Here is a 14,974-nt window from a genome sequence, read left to right as displayed (position 1 = left end):
CCCCTGCGGCACCAGTTAGGCGGGCACTAGGCCCGGGGGACAAATCAGGCAATAGGCCTGTGGGCGATAGAGGGCATTAGGCCCTAGCGTATTTTGGCCAGTAGGTACAGATAAGGTGACCCTGGGCACAAGGCCCAGGTCACCCAACGGGCAGCAAGTTAGGCGGGCGCTAGGCCCGTGGGCGAAGTCAGGCCTCCGGCCTGTGTGCAGTTAGGGGGCGCTAGGCCCATCGAAGCAGTGTTTTCCCCGAGGTGAGTAAAGGTGGCACTGGGCGTTAGGCTCAGGCCACCCTGAGAGTACGGTAGGTGGGTGAGCTGTGCGGTCCCCACTACTGGGTGTTCTGAGTCGGGTAGATAAAGGAACAGCACCGTTTTATGTGGTAACTCCGATAGTGTGATATATGTTGTTACCGTGCAGGGCAAAGTGTATGTGTTGTGTAAGTTGTGCATAGTTGTGTCGCACCACCCACACGAGCTAGTTTGAGGGCTCTGTTTATGTAGCTAGTGTAGCGGACGCACACTAGGGTAGTTCTTGGCCCTGCACGGCTGTTTCTCTTTGCCTCCTTACAGGGACCTGTAAGTGGAGAAGATCGGAGTGCAAGACTTGTGACGGTGAGTAGCATCCGTGTACGTCTGTCCCTTGTTTGTCCCCGAGCGCCGGAGTTAGGATTGCTCACGGACGTGAGAATCCCTTTCATCACACTACGTGCGAAAGCGCGAGTGTGTGAAAGCTGGGTAGCTGAGGCTTTGTGCCGGTGATGACCATTCACCCAGCCGGTGAAGGTCGCAGCCACCCCTGGGGTATCCCCTGTTCCACCGGAAGCAGGGTCGATACCCCCTTTAATGTAGACCATTCTCTCCTCAGCTCGGTCGTCGGTCAGCTCCGAGAGGGAATCGCCGTGTCCGGATCCGAGTGAAGATTTCCAGGTCCGTTGAGGGTTCCGGTACCTGAAGGTGAGAGCGAGCGGCGCCTGGTGAGTACCGAGTCTACACCTGCACGGCAGCAGGCACCACCACACGCACCGCAGTCCAACCGCACCTCTCACAGGAGCACTGCCAGAGCCCTGCAAAATGACCTCCAGCAAGCCACAAATGTGCATGTGTCTACTAAAATGATCAGAAACAGACTCCATGAGGGTGGTATGAGGGCCCAACATCCACACGTGGGAGTTGTGCTTACAGCCCAACACCGTGCAGGGCGTTTGGCATTTGCCAGAGAACACCAAGATTGGCAAATTCGCCTCTGGTGCCCTGTGCTCTTCACAGATGAAAGCAGGTTCTCACTGAGCACATGTGACAGACGTGACAGAGTCTGGAGACGCCAAGGAGAACGTTCTGCTTCCTGCAACATCCTCCAGCATGACCGGTTTGGCAGTGGGTCAGTAATGGTGTGGGGTGGCATTTCTTTGGGGGTCCGCACAGCCCTCCATGTGCTCACCAGAGGTAGCCTGACTGCCATTAGGTACCGAGATGAGATCCTCAGACCCCTAGTGAGACCATATGCTGGTGCGGTTGGCCCTGGGTTCCTCCTAATGCAAGACAATGCTAGACCTCATGTGGCTGGAGTGTGTCAGCAGTTCCTGCAAGACGAAGGTATTGATGCTATGGACTGGCCCGCCCGTTCCCCAGACCTGAATCCAGTTGAGCACATCTGGGACATCATGTCTCACTCCATCCACCAACGCCACGTTGCATCACAGACTGTCCAAGAGTTGGCGGATGCTTTAGTCCAGGTCTGGGAGGAGATCCCTCAGGAGACCATCCGCCACCTCATCAGGAGCATGCCCAGGCGTTGTAGGGAGGTCATACAGGCACGTGGAGGCCACAAACACTACTGAGCCTCATTTTGACTTGTTTTAAGGACATTACATCAAAGTTGGATCAGCCTGTAGTGTGTTTTTCCACTTTAGTTTTAAGGGTGACTCCAAATCCAGACCTCCATGGGTTAATAAATTTGATTTCCATTGATAATTTTTGTGTGATTTTGTTGTCAGCACATTCAACTATGTAAAGAACAAAGTATTTAATAAGAATATTTCATTCATTCAGATCTAGGATGTGTTATTTTAGCGTTCCCTTTATTTTTTTGAGCAGTATATATATATATATATATATTAAATACTGAGTTTGCCCCTGTAGTAGTCACAAATGTTTTAAATGGCCATGAACAGAAACACAAAACAAAGGACAGGTGGTGTTATATCAAGGTGGTGTCAGGGGCGTAACACTCACCAAGCCCCATAGTAAAGTAATGGGGGGGGGGTGACACAGGAGCGGATAGACCAGAATCGCCGAGCCCCCACAACGCTGTGTCCTGTAGCAGCCTCTTGAAGTGCTCCGGTGGTTGTTGTAGCTCGTTGGAGGGCGACATATAATGTAACTGCTGCATACAAAATACATGACGATCAGCAAAGATGGCTTCATAAGAAGGAGGAGGAGAATTGCGGCAAATCATCTGCCAGACATGGGAATGCGCTCACTTTATACATCCAGGCAATACGTCATTTTACCGTATCAATGAAAACGTTATCCTTAGAAAACAATGAGGCAGATGTATTAAGCCTGGAGAAGTGATAAAGTGGAAGGTGATAACGCACCAGCCAATCAGCTCCTAACTGTCATTTTTCTAACCCAACCTGTAACTTGACAGTTAGGAGCTGATTGGCTGGTGCATTATCGCCTTCCACTTTATCACTTCTCCGGGCGTAATGCATCCACCGCTATGTTCAGTAAAGTGTCCTATACCTGTATTGTGCTGAGTACACTTACATCATATGCTTATACATATTGTACTGTAACCCTACAATCACTGCACTGGCTGCGTTCCTTTCCCCAGGCCTGGGACAGAGTTGCCAGGCAAGCTGATAGACGTGTCCTGTGTTTGGGGGTCACCGTCCGCAGTCCCCGTCTCAATGTTTTGCTGATGCGCTGAGTCCACTGTTCGGAGACCCTTGCCCTCCTGATACCTGAGCTTCAGCTGTAACTCCTGCACGGCCGTCTCATTGCCCCTCAAGAAGACAGCGTTGTGCCTGGTGTTGGGAACAGCAGCCTGGAAAGTACATAACAATTAAATAATTGGTCTCAATGGGCAGAGAGAGCATACACGGGCAAGGTGCAAATTACAGCTCTGCACAAACAATACTGTACACTGATTATTATTATTATTATTATGTGCCGGCGCAGGAATGGCGGCTACATGCCAGACGGCTATTATTTTATTTATTGCCGACGAACGCTGCTGTGCTGCACAATGTGAGATTATTAATCTGTACCATTGGAGTTTACACTCTAAGGAGCTAATTTACATTTGTAGGAATTAGCAGTGTAGTCTCACATTGCTGGGGTGAGGAGTTCGATTGCAACCAGTGTCCTATCAGTGTGGGGTTTATATGTTCTCCCTGTTTCAGTATAACGCTCCCCCAGGTGCTCTGTTTTCCTCCTAAAGTATAAAGACATACTGGTAGATTCGCTGGGGGTAGGGAATTTAGACTGTAAGCTCAACTGTACATAGGACGGCAAAGGAGCGCGCCCAAGATGGCTGCACCCTCCGCCATAATGTATGGTGCTTTGCGTCCTAATAGGGGGAAAAGCAATATATAGAGAATTCATTATTATTATTTGTATTTATTCTGCACCTCCTGGAAGAGCCACCTCTGTGATCAGCAAAACATTACATCTCCTGGGACTGGTATTTGGAGACGCTTTACTGCGCTGTCACCTGAGCAGCTGATCCCGGCCTAAGCGCGGCTAAACAGCTGCTGTCACCACTGCGTATTTCTTCACGTCCAGAGGGGCCCCTCTGTGCAGCGGGTGAATAGCACACATTTAAACATGGCTGTTTAATTTGCTAAATGACTTTGCAAACTGAATACCAGAAGACGCGGTGCCCAGGTGCCAGTGTACCCAGTATTAACAGCCAAGTGTCCATAGTGTCACGGAGCTGGTTCCACAGACAGAGCCCCAGGAATGAGATCTGCTGGAAACCTCCTAATTGGAGAATTAGGCACATCACGGCTGCCGCCGTAATAACGGACAAACCTTAATGATCTCACAGCACAGATTACACATCCTGCAGAATGCAGCTGTTTCTGGGTCATTGAACGTCCTTTATTGTATGTAACTCTCAGTACCTGCTCTCTATATAAGGGCAAACGCTCACTTCTCTCGTCCCTTATATACTCTCCTCCTTCTGTATATGTGAGAATAATATACAGACCTTGTTTGTCAGATCTACTGTAGTACCCCTCAGTATCTGTATTATTCTTATGTGAGGAGGGAGGCACAGTACCAGTAACTGGGTTCTGGATGCTTTCTGTTATTTCTACCCCTCTCTGCGCAGTGGTACTGTGCACTGCCTGTGCATCTTCAGCATCTACTCTTTCCAGTGCTGAAAGTAGGGTGGTACGGGGTGGTACGGCGTACCATTAAGAAATATGGTGGTGGTACGTCGTACCACCAGCCTACCGCTGGCGCCGCAGGGCGCAAAGTCTCTGTCCACAATGAGCATGAAACCCCTGGCAATGAGCAAGAAACCCCTGACAACCAGCATGTAACACCTGGCAACGAGTAAGAAACCCCTGGCAACGAGTATGTAGGGCGGTAAGTCCTACTAGACGCATTATGTGTTTAAGGCACTGCAGGGGCTATTATGTGTATAAGCGCCACTAGTGGGGCATTATGCGTGTAAGCAGCACTACAGGGGGGCATTGCGTGTGTAAGCAGCACTACAGGGGGGCATTATGCCACTGCATGATTAGAATTACCCAGAAGTGCCGGAAACGCTGGCGCTGCCAAGAGAAGATGCAGAAAGCTGCATCTTTTGGCATGAAACTCCTGGCAGTAAGTAAATAGAAGCCTTACTGTGAGGCATAATATGTAAGGGGCATTTTTGTGTGTGGGACATAAAATGGTGTCAGTTGCACAACTGTGTGTGGCATAATGTGTAATAGGCATTACAGTGTGTGGCATAATGTGTAATAAGCATTACTGTGTGTGGCACAATGTGTAATAAGCATTACGGTGTGTGGCATAATGTGTAATGAGTATTACGGTGTGTGGCATAATGTGTAATAATAAGCATTACGGTGTGTGGCATAATGGGTAATAAGCATAACGGTGTGTGGCATAATGTGTATAAGCATTATGGTGTGTGGCATAATGTGTAATGAGTATTACGGTGTGTGGCATAATGTGTAATAATAAGCATTACAGTGTGTGGCATAATGGGTAATAAGCATAACGGTGTGTGGCATAATGTGTAATAAGCATAACGGTGTGTGGCATAATGTGTAATAAGCATTACGGTGTGTGGCATAATGTGTAATAAGCATTACAGTGTGTGGCATAATGTGTAATAAGCATTATGGTGTGTGGCATAATGTGTAATAAGCATTATGGTGTGTGGCATAATGTGTAATAAGCATTACGGTGTGTGGCATAATGTGTAATAAGCATTACGGTGTGTGGCATAATGGGTAATAAGCATAACGGTGTGTGGCATAATGTGTAATAAGCATTACAGTGTGTGGCATAATGTGTAATAAGCATTACGGTGTGTGGCATAATGTGTAATGAGTATTACTGTGTGTGGCATAATGTGTATTGAGCATTACGGTGTGTGGCATAATGTGTAATGAGCATTACGGTGTGTGGCATAATGTGTAATGAGCATTACGGTGTGTTGCATAATGTGTAATAAGCATTACGGTGTGTGGCATAATGTGTAATAAGCATTACGGTGTGTGGCATAATGTGTAATGAGTATTACGGTGTGTGGCATAATGTGTAATAATAAGCATTACGGTGTGTGGCATAATGGGTAATAAGCATAACGGTGTGTGGCATAATGTGTATAAGCATTATGGTGTGTGGCATAATGTGTAATGAGTATTACGGTGTGTGGCATAATGTGTAATAATAAGCATTGCAGTGTGTGGCATAATGGGTAATAAGCATAACGGTGTGTGGCATAATGTGTAATAAGCATTACGGTGTGTGGCATAATGTGTAATAAGCATTACAGTGTGTGGCATAATGTGTAATAAGCATTATGGTGTGTGGCATAATGTGTAATAAGCATTATGGTGTGTGGCATAATGTGTAATAAGCATTACGGTGTGTGGCATAATGTGTAATAAGCATTACGGTGTGTGGCATAATGGGTAATAAGCATAACGGTGTGTGGCATAATGTGTAATAAGCATTACGGTGTGTGGCATAATGTGTAATAAGCATTACGGTGTGTGGCATAATGTGTAATGAGTATTACGGTGTGTGGCATAATGTGTATTGAGCATTACGGTGTGTGGCATAATGTGTAATGAGCATTACGGTGTGTGGCATAATGTGTAATGAGCATTATGGTGTGTGGCATAATGTGTAATAAGCATTACGGTGTGTGGCATAATGTGTAATAAGCATTACGGTGTGTGGCATAATGTGTAATAAGCATTACGGTGTGTGGCATAATGTGTAATAAGCATTACGGGGTGTGGCATAATGTGTAATGAGTATTACGGTGTGTGGCATAATGTGTAATGAGCATTACAGTGTGTGGCATAATGTGTAATGAGCATTACGGTGTGTGGCATAATGGGTAATAAGCATAACGGTGTGTGGCATAATGTGTAATAAGCATTACGGTGTGTGGCATAATGTGTAATAAGCATTACGGTGTGTGGCATAATGTGTAATGAGTATTACGGTGTGTGGAATAATGTGTAATGAGCATAACGGTGTGTGGCATAATGTGTAATAAGCATTATGGTGTGTGGCATAATGTGTAATGAGTATTACGGTGTGTGGCATAATGTGTAATAATAAGCATTACAGTGTGTGGCATAATGGGTAATAAGCATAACGGTGTGTGGCATAATGTGTAATAAGCATTACGGTGTGTGGCATAATGTGTAATAAGCATTACGGTGTGTGGCATAATGTGTAATGAGTATTACGGTGTGTGGCATAATGTGTAATGAGCATTACGGTGTGTGGCATAATGTGTAATGGACACTACGGTGTTTGGCATAATGTGTAAGGGGCATTACGGTGTGGCATAATGTCGCCATGCCCCTATTGTCATGTAGCCACTCCCCTAGTTCTGTGTAACCACGCCGGCTCATGACACGTGACCACGCCCATTTTTACTATCAGTACCACTAAGAAAAAAATTCTACTTGCACCACTGGCTCTCTCCTACGTCTACGGCGCTTATCCCTTCTCCTGCAATCAGGGCAGCTGATAGAAAACAGGATCACAGGACGAGAATTGAAAAAAATGGGCACATTATTCCCCAAAATAAATTGCTGTGATGCCCTCCTGCCTCTCTTTCCCAAATTTCTCTTAAAAAAAAAAGATTTCTGTTTGGCCACAATTATAACCATGAAATGTATTTCTGATTCCAAAATGTTCGTCCATTTGCATTAAAAAAGAAAAAAAATCATCATTCGACTCGTATCTTAAATCCTGATGTGACTGACAGGCTCTTCTGCAATATAAAGGCCCCGTAATGCATTAAAAATAAAATGTCTTATATACGTCAATATTACAGCAGAAATTGATATGAAGGATGGAATATGTGACAATGAGTCACCGGTCCCTTACATAGCCATTACCTATGACTGAAATAGCCGTGTTCCTGCGTCTCCCTCAGGAGCCATATGAGGCCCTGCGTAAATAAATGCAGGTGTTAGCATAATGTAAGATAATAACTGAAACAAATGGTGTAATTAAACACGCTGGAATTATGCATGATGTCTGTATCGCAGGCTGCTGCTCATATTATTTCATGCGTATCCTTCCGGATTGGGACCAGGCCACAGGACCTCACCGCTTGGAAGCCCCTGACCAGCGACAGCAGAGATTAAGTACGACTGCTAATAAAACGCACAAATTAATGACATTCCCTCCCTCACGTCCTCAGTGCTGCAGCAGGGCACAATAACAACATACACAAGTCAGATTGCAAGCTTCTATGTGCTGGCGAGTGCTAGAGTTGTGTTTCCTCTGTTCTGTAGTCATAGGACTGCTTTTATTACACGCTATAACATGCACATCTGACTACAAGGGAGGAAGGAGCCGGGCCGCACGTGACAGCTCGCAGGGCCGCCTATTGCCCATCACTAGGCGGAGTTCCATACAGGGACGGATCTAGACTTTTCTTTAGGGGGAGGCGGTTTACTGTTTAATCTTGACTCCTCCCTCTACAGTCCCAACTCCTCCCATCTGCAATCCTAACTCCTCCTCTCTCAATTCTGACAGAACTTTTTGAGTGAGACTGAGATAGAGCTTTGTGATTGTTCTATGTACATGTGACTGTGCTATGGGGTAATTGTATTTAAAAGCCCTAGTACCCACACACCAGCAAGTGAGGGGCAAATGCTCTGTAACGCTTGCTCTCCTGGCTCCTCTGTGCTGCTGTGGTATAAGCTGCAGCACATCGTTCTGCCTCAGGCTCTCCCAGTAGAGCTCTCTTCTGCTCAGAAGTGGGCGTGGCTATGACTGTGCTAGGGGGGGGCAGTCGCCCCCTTCGCGCCCCCCCCCCCCCCCCCCCCCTAGATCCGGCCCTGGTTCCATATGTATAATGATTCTGTGTCTAAGGAGCCAAACTTGCCAAGAAAAATTTGGGTTCTGCATGTGATATATTTAATCAGCAAATAAAGCCAGATTTTGAAATTGATAAGTGTGAACGTCTGTGTATCACCGGCATGTCCTGAGGGAGCTGGAGTGTTTAGACATCACTAAATAAGTCCAACATGCGCCCTGTCCTTCCTCTGCAGCAGATGTCATGTTAGGAGGGAGGGACGTCTCTATCTAACTAAACAGTCCGGGTTTGAGTGACAGACTTGGAGACTTTCTTGGCCGAAATGCTCTGTGTGGATTGGCTGAGTAATATGCACGTGGCAGACCAGTGATGTCACAGCAGCTCAGCTGACTGCAGCCTCTCTAGCATATTGACGTGTACGAGACAGTGCCCTCCAGGTGTGGTCGATGCTGCTGTCTGTTGGGGTTGGAGAGGCAGTAATTATTATTTATTAGGGCTGTGGTGGAATGTCGGGGTAACCAGACTCATGACTGGTTCCTGTAAATCGAACTCTGATTAGTGGTTAGTGTTAGCTCTGACGTCTTGCTATCAATAAAAACCCCACAGTACTAACACTCCCCCTGGCTGCACCCATTGGTAGTACAGTCACTGGCTCCAACTGTTCTCAGTGCATTGAGCGAGGGTGTAAAGTGGGCACAAAGCTGCCACAACCTGACATAACCTTGCGATGCCACAAGTTATTGCAGCATAACACAATATTGCATGTAATCCTTGTATTAGGCAGGACTCGCGGGTCGGTGTGGAGGGGTTCTGATTAGTGATGAGCGGGTTCGGATCCTCGGGATCAGAACCCCCCCGAACTTCACCCATTTTACACGGGTCCGAGGCAGACTCGGATCCCCCCGCCTTGCTCGGTTAACCCGAGTGCCCGAACGTCATCATCCCGCGGTCGGATTCTCGCGAGATTCGTATTCTATATAAGGAGCCGCGCGTCGCCGCCATTTTTCACTCGTGCATTGGAGATGATCGTGAGAGGACGTGGCTGGCGTCCTCTCAGTTTCTATGTTCAGTGGGCTGCAAATTGTGCTGCAAATATCTGTGCTCAGTGTGCTGCAAATATCTGTGCTCAGTGTGCTGCAAGTGCAAATATCTACGTTCTCTGCCTGAGAAACGCTCCATATCTGACTGTGCTTAGTGTGCTGCAAATATCTGTGCTCAGTGTGCTAATTGCTTTATTGTGGGGACTGGGGACCAGCAGTATTATATAGTAGGAGGACAGTGCAGAGTTTTGCTGACCAGTGACCAGTGACCACCAGTATTATACGTTCTCTGCCTGAAAAACGCTCCATATCTGTGCTGCATTGTAGTATATAGTAGGAGGACAGTGCAGAGTTTTGCTGACCACCAGTATAACTATATATATAGCAGTACGGTACAGTAGTCCTCTGCTCTACCTACCTCTGTGTCGTCAAGTATACTATCCATCCATACCTGTGGTGCATTTCAGTTTTGCACAGTTTGCTGACCACCAGTATATAATATATAGCAGTACGGTACAGTAGGCCACTGATCCACCTACCTCTGTGTCGTCAGGTATACTATCCATCCATACCTGTGGTGCATTTCAGTTTTGCACAGTTTGCTGACCACCAGTATAACTATATATATAGCAGTACGGTACAGTAGTCCACTGCTCTACCTACCTCTGTGTCGTCAAGTATACTATCCATCCATACCTGTGGTGCATTTCAGTTTTGCACAGTTTGCTGACCACCAGTATATAATATATAGCAGTACGGTACAGTAGGCCACTGCTCTACCTACCTCTGTGTCATCAAGTATACTATCCATCCATACCTGAAAGATCAAGATCCACTTCCACCTCGTGTTGAAGCTGCTGCCACTAGTCATGGCCGAGACGATGAAATGCCATCAACGTCGTCTGCCAAGGCCGATGCCCAATGTCATAGTAGAGAGCATGTAAAATCCAAAAAAATAAAGCTCAGTAAAATGACCCAAAAATCTAAATCAAAATCGTCTGAGGAGAAGCGTAAACTTGCCAATGTGCCATTTACGACACGGAGTGGCAAGGAACGGCTGAGGCCCTGGCCTGCGTTCATGGCTAGTGGTTCAGCTTCACATGAGGATGGAAGCACTCATCCTCCTGCTAGAAAACTTAAAAGAGTTAAGATGGCAAAAGCACAGCAAAGAACTGTGCGTTCTTCTAAATCACAAATCCCCAAGGAGAGTCCAATTGTGTCGGTTACGATGCCTGCACCTCTTTTTTCTTTCATTTTTCTTTGTATCATGTGCTGTTTGGGGACTATTTTTGGAAGTGCCATCCTGTCTGACACTGCAGTGCCACTCCTAGATGGGCCAGGTGTTTGTGTCGGCCACTTGGGTCGCTTAGCTTAGTCACACAGCTACCTCATTGCGCCTCTTTTTTTCTTTGCATCATGTGCTGTTTGGGGACTATTTTTTTGAAGTGCCATCCTGTCTGACACTGCAGTGCCACTCCTAGATGGGCCAGGTGTTTGTGTCGGCCACTTGCGTCGCTTAGCTTAGCCATTAGCCATCCAGCGACCTTGGTGCACCTCTTTTTTCCTTTGCATCATGTGCTGTTTGGGGACTATTTTTTTAATCTGCCATCCTGTCTGACACTGCAGTGCCACTCCTAGATGGGCCAGGTGTTTGTGTCGGCCACTTGGGTTGCTTAGCTTAGTCACACAGCTACCTCATTGCGCCTCTTTTTTTCTTTGCATCATGTGCTGTTTGGGGACTATTTTTTTGAAGTGCCATCCTGTCTGACACTGCAGTGCCACTCCTAGATGGGCCAGGTGTTTGTGTCGGCCACTTGGGTCGCTTAGCTTAGCCATCCAGCGACCTTGGTGCACCTCTTTTTTTCTTTGCATCATGTGCTGTTTGGGGACTATTTTTTTAATCTGCCATCCTGTCTGACACTGCAGTGCCACTCCTAGATGGGCCAGGTGTTTGTGTCGGCCACTTGGGTCGCTTAGCTTAGTCACACAGCTACCTCATTGTGCCTCTTTTTTTCTTTGCATCATGTGCTGTTTGGGGACTATTTTTTTGAAGTGCCATCCTGTCTGACACTGCAGTGCCACTCCTAGATGGGCCAGGTGTTTGTGTCGGCCACTTGGGTCGCTTAGCTTAGCCATTAGCCATCCAGCGACCTTGGTGCACCTCTTTTTTCCTTTGCATCATGTGCTGTTTGGGGACTATTTTTTTAATCTGCCATCCTGTCTGACACTGCAGTGCCACTCCTAGATGGGCCAGGTGTTTGTGTCGGCCACTTGGGTTGCTTAGCTTAGTCACACAGCTACCTCATTGCGCCTCTTTTTTTCTTTGCATCATGTGCTGTTTGGGGACTATTTTTTTGAAGTGCCATCCTGTCTGACACTGCAGTGCCACTCCTAGATGGGCCAGGTGTTTGTGTCGGCCACTAGGGTCGCTTAGCTTAGCCATCCAGCGACCTTGGTGCACCTCTTTTTTTCTTTGCATCATGTGCTGTTTGGGGACTATTTTTTTAATCTGCCATCCTGTCTGACACTGCAGTGCCACTCCTAGATGGGCCAGGTGTTTGTGTCGGCCACTTGGGTCGCTTAGCTTAGTCACACAGCTACCTCATTGTGCCTCTTTTTTTCTTTGCATCATGTGCTGTTTGGGGACTATTTTTTTGAAGTGCCATCCTGTCTGACACTGCAGTGCCACTCCTAGATGGGCCAGGTGTTTGTGTCGGCCACTTGTGTCGCTTAGCTTAGTCACACAGCTACCTCATTGCGCCTCTTTTTTTCTTTGCATCATGTGCTGTTTGGGGACTATTTTTGGAAGTGCCATCCTGTCTGACACTGCAGTGCCACTCCTAGATGGGCCAGGTGTTTGTGTCGGCCACTTGGGTCGCTTAGCTTAGTCACACAGCTACCTCATTGCGCCTCTTTTTTTCTTTGCATCATGTGCTGTTTGGGGACTATTTTTTTGAAGTGCCATCCTGTCTGACACTGCAGTGCCACTCCTAGATGGGCCAGGTGTTTGTGTCGGCCACTTGGGTCGCTTAGCTTAGCCATTAGCCATCCAGCGACCTTGGTGCACCTCTTTTTTCCTTTGCATCATGTGCTGTTTGGGGACTATTTTTTTAATCTGCCATCCTGTCTGACACTGCAGTGCCACTCCTAGATGGGCCAGGTGTTTGTGTCGGCCACTTGGGTCGCTTAGCTTAGTCACACAGCTACCTCATTGCGCCTCTTTTTTTCTTTGCATCATGTGCTGTTTGGGGACTATTTTTTTGAAGTGCCATCCTGTCTGACACTGCAGTGCCACTCCTAGATGGGGCAGGTGTTTGTGTCGGCCACTTGGGTCGCTTAGCTTAGCCATCCAGCGACCTTGGTGCACCTCTTTTTTTCTTTGCATCATGTGCTGTTTGGGGACTATTTTTTTAATCTGCCATCCTGTCTGACACTGCAGTGCCACTCCTAGATGGGCCAGGTGTTTGTGTCGGCCACTTGGGTCGCTTAGCTTAGTCACACAGCTACCTCATTGTACCTCTTTTTTTCTTTGCATCATGTGCTGTTTGGGGACTATTTTTTTGAAGTGCCATCCTGTCTGACACTGCAGTGCCACTCCTAGATGGGCCAGGTGTTTGTGTCGGCCACTTGTGTCGCTTAGCTTAGTCACACAGCTACCTCATTGCGCCTCTTTTTTTTTTTTTGCATCATGTGCTGTTTGGGGACTATTTTTTGAAGTGCCATCCTGTCTGACACTGCAGTGCCACTCCTAGATGGGCCAGGTGTTTGTGTCGGCCACTTGGGTCGCTTAGCTTAGTCACACAGCTACCTCATTGCGCCTCTTTTTTTCTTTGCATCATGTGCTGTTTGGGGACTATTTTTTTGAAGTGCCATCCTGTCTGACACTGCAGTGCCACTCCTAGATGGGCCAGGTGTTTGTGTCGGCCACTTGGGTCGCTTAGCTTAGCCATCCAGCGACCTTGGTGCACCTCTTTTTTTCTTTGCATCATGTGCTGTTTGGGGACTATTTTTTTAATCTGCCATCCTGTCTGACACTGCAGTGCCACTCCTAGATGGGCCAGGTGTTTGTGTCGGCCACTTGGGTCGCTTAGCTTAGTCACACAGCTACCTCATTGCGCCTCTATTTTTCTTTGCATCATGTGCTGTTTGGGGACTATTTTTTTGAAGTGCCATCCTGTCTGACACTGCAGTGCCACTCCTAGATGGGCCAGGTGTTTGTGTCGGCCACTTGTGTTGCTTAGCTTAGTCACACAGCTACCTCATTGCGCCCCTTTTTTTCTTTGCATCATGTGCTGTTTGGGGACTATTTTTTGAAGTGCCATCCTGTCTGACACTGCAGTGCCACTCCTAGATGGGCCAGGTGTTTGTGTCGGCCACTTGGGTCGCTTAGCTTAGTCACACAGCTACCTCATTGCGCCTTTTTTTCTTTGCATCATGTGCTGTTTGGGGACTATTTTTTTGAAGTGCCATCCTGTCTGACACTGCAGTGCCACTCCTAGATGGGACAGGTGTTTGTGTCGGCCACTTGGGTCGCTTAGCTTAGTCACACAGCTACCTCATTGCGCCTCTTTTTTTCTTTGCATCATGTGCTGTTTGGGGACTATTTTTTTGAAGTGCCATCCTGTCTGACACTGCAGTGCCACTCCTAGATGGGCCAGGTGTTTGTGTCGGCCACTTGGGTCGCTTAGCTTAGCCATCCAGCGACCTTGGTGCACCTCTTTTTTTCTTTGCATCATGTGCTGTTTGGGGACTATTTTTTTGAAGTGCCATCCTGTCTGACACTGCAGTGCCACTCCTAGATGGGCCAGGTGTTTGTGTCGGCCACTTGGGTCGCTTAGCTTAGCCATCCAGCGACCTTGGTGCACCTCTTTTTTTCTTTGCATCATGTGCTGTTTGGGGACTATTTTTTTAATCTGCCATCCTGTCTGACACTGCAGTGCCACTCCTAGATGGGCCAGGTGTTTGTGTCGGCCACTTGGGTCGCTTAGCTTAGTCACACAGCTACCTCATTGTGCCTCTTTTTTTCTTTGCATCATGTGCTGTTTGGGGACTATTTTTTTGAAGTGCCATCCTGTCTGACACTGCAGTGCCACTCCTAGATGGGCCAGGTGTTTGTGTCGGCCACTTGGGTCGCTTAGCTTAGCCATTAGCCATCCAGCGACCTTGGTGCACCTCTTTTTTCCTTTGCATCATGTGCTGTTTGGGGACTATTTTTTTAATCTGCCATCCTGTCTGACACTGCAGTGCCACTCCTAGATGGGCCAGGTGTTTGTGTCGGCCACTTGGTTTGCTTAGCTTAGTCACACAGCTACCTCATTGCGCCTCTTTTTTTCTTTGCATCATGTGCTGTTTGGGGACTATTTTTTTGAAGTGCCATCCTGTCTGACACTGCA

At 47.4% G+C, this 14,974-nt stretch overlaps 1 protein-coding gene across 1 annotated transcript in view; it reads right to left on the bottom strand.

The window, feature by feature from the left end:
- Positions 1-2,696: 2,696 nt before the first annotated feature.
- LOC134935781 (uncharacterized) overlaps positions 2,697-14,974 on the bottom strand; it is an 81,308-nt gene continuing 69,030 nt past the window's right edge. Inside the window, exon 9 of the mRNA XM_063930615.1 lies at positions 2,697-3,048. Coding sequence (XP_063786685.1) covers positions 2,806-3,048 — 243 coding nt within the window. The 3' untranslated portion in view covers positions 2,697-2,805. The remainder of the gene's footprint in view (positions 3,049-14,974) is intronic.

Source organism: Pseudophryne corroboree, chromosome 6 (genome assembly GCF_028390025.1).
Source record: "Pseudophryne corroboree isolate aPseCor3 chromosome 6, aPseCor3.hap2, whole genome shotgun sequence".
In the NCBI taxonomy this organism is placed as follows: Eukaryota; Metazoa; Chordata; class Amphibia; order Anura; family Myobatrachidae; genus Pseudophryne; species Pseudophryne corroboree.
This window is presented reverse-complemented; position numbering and strand designations above follow the sequence as displayed.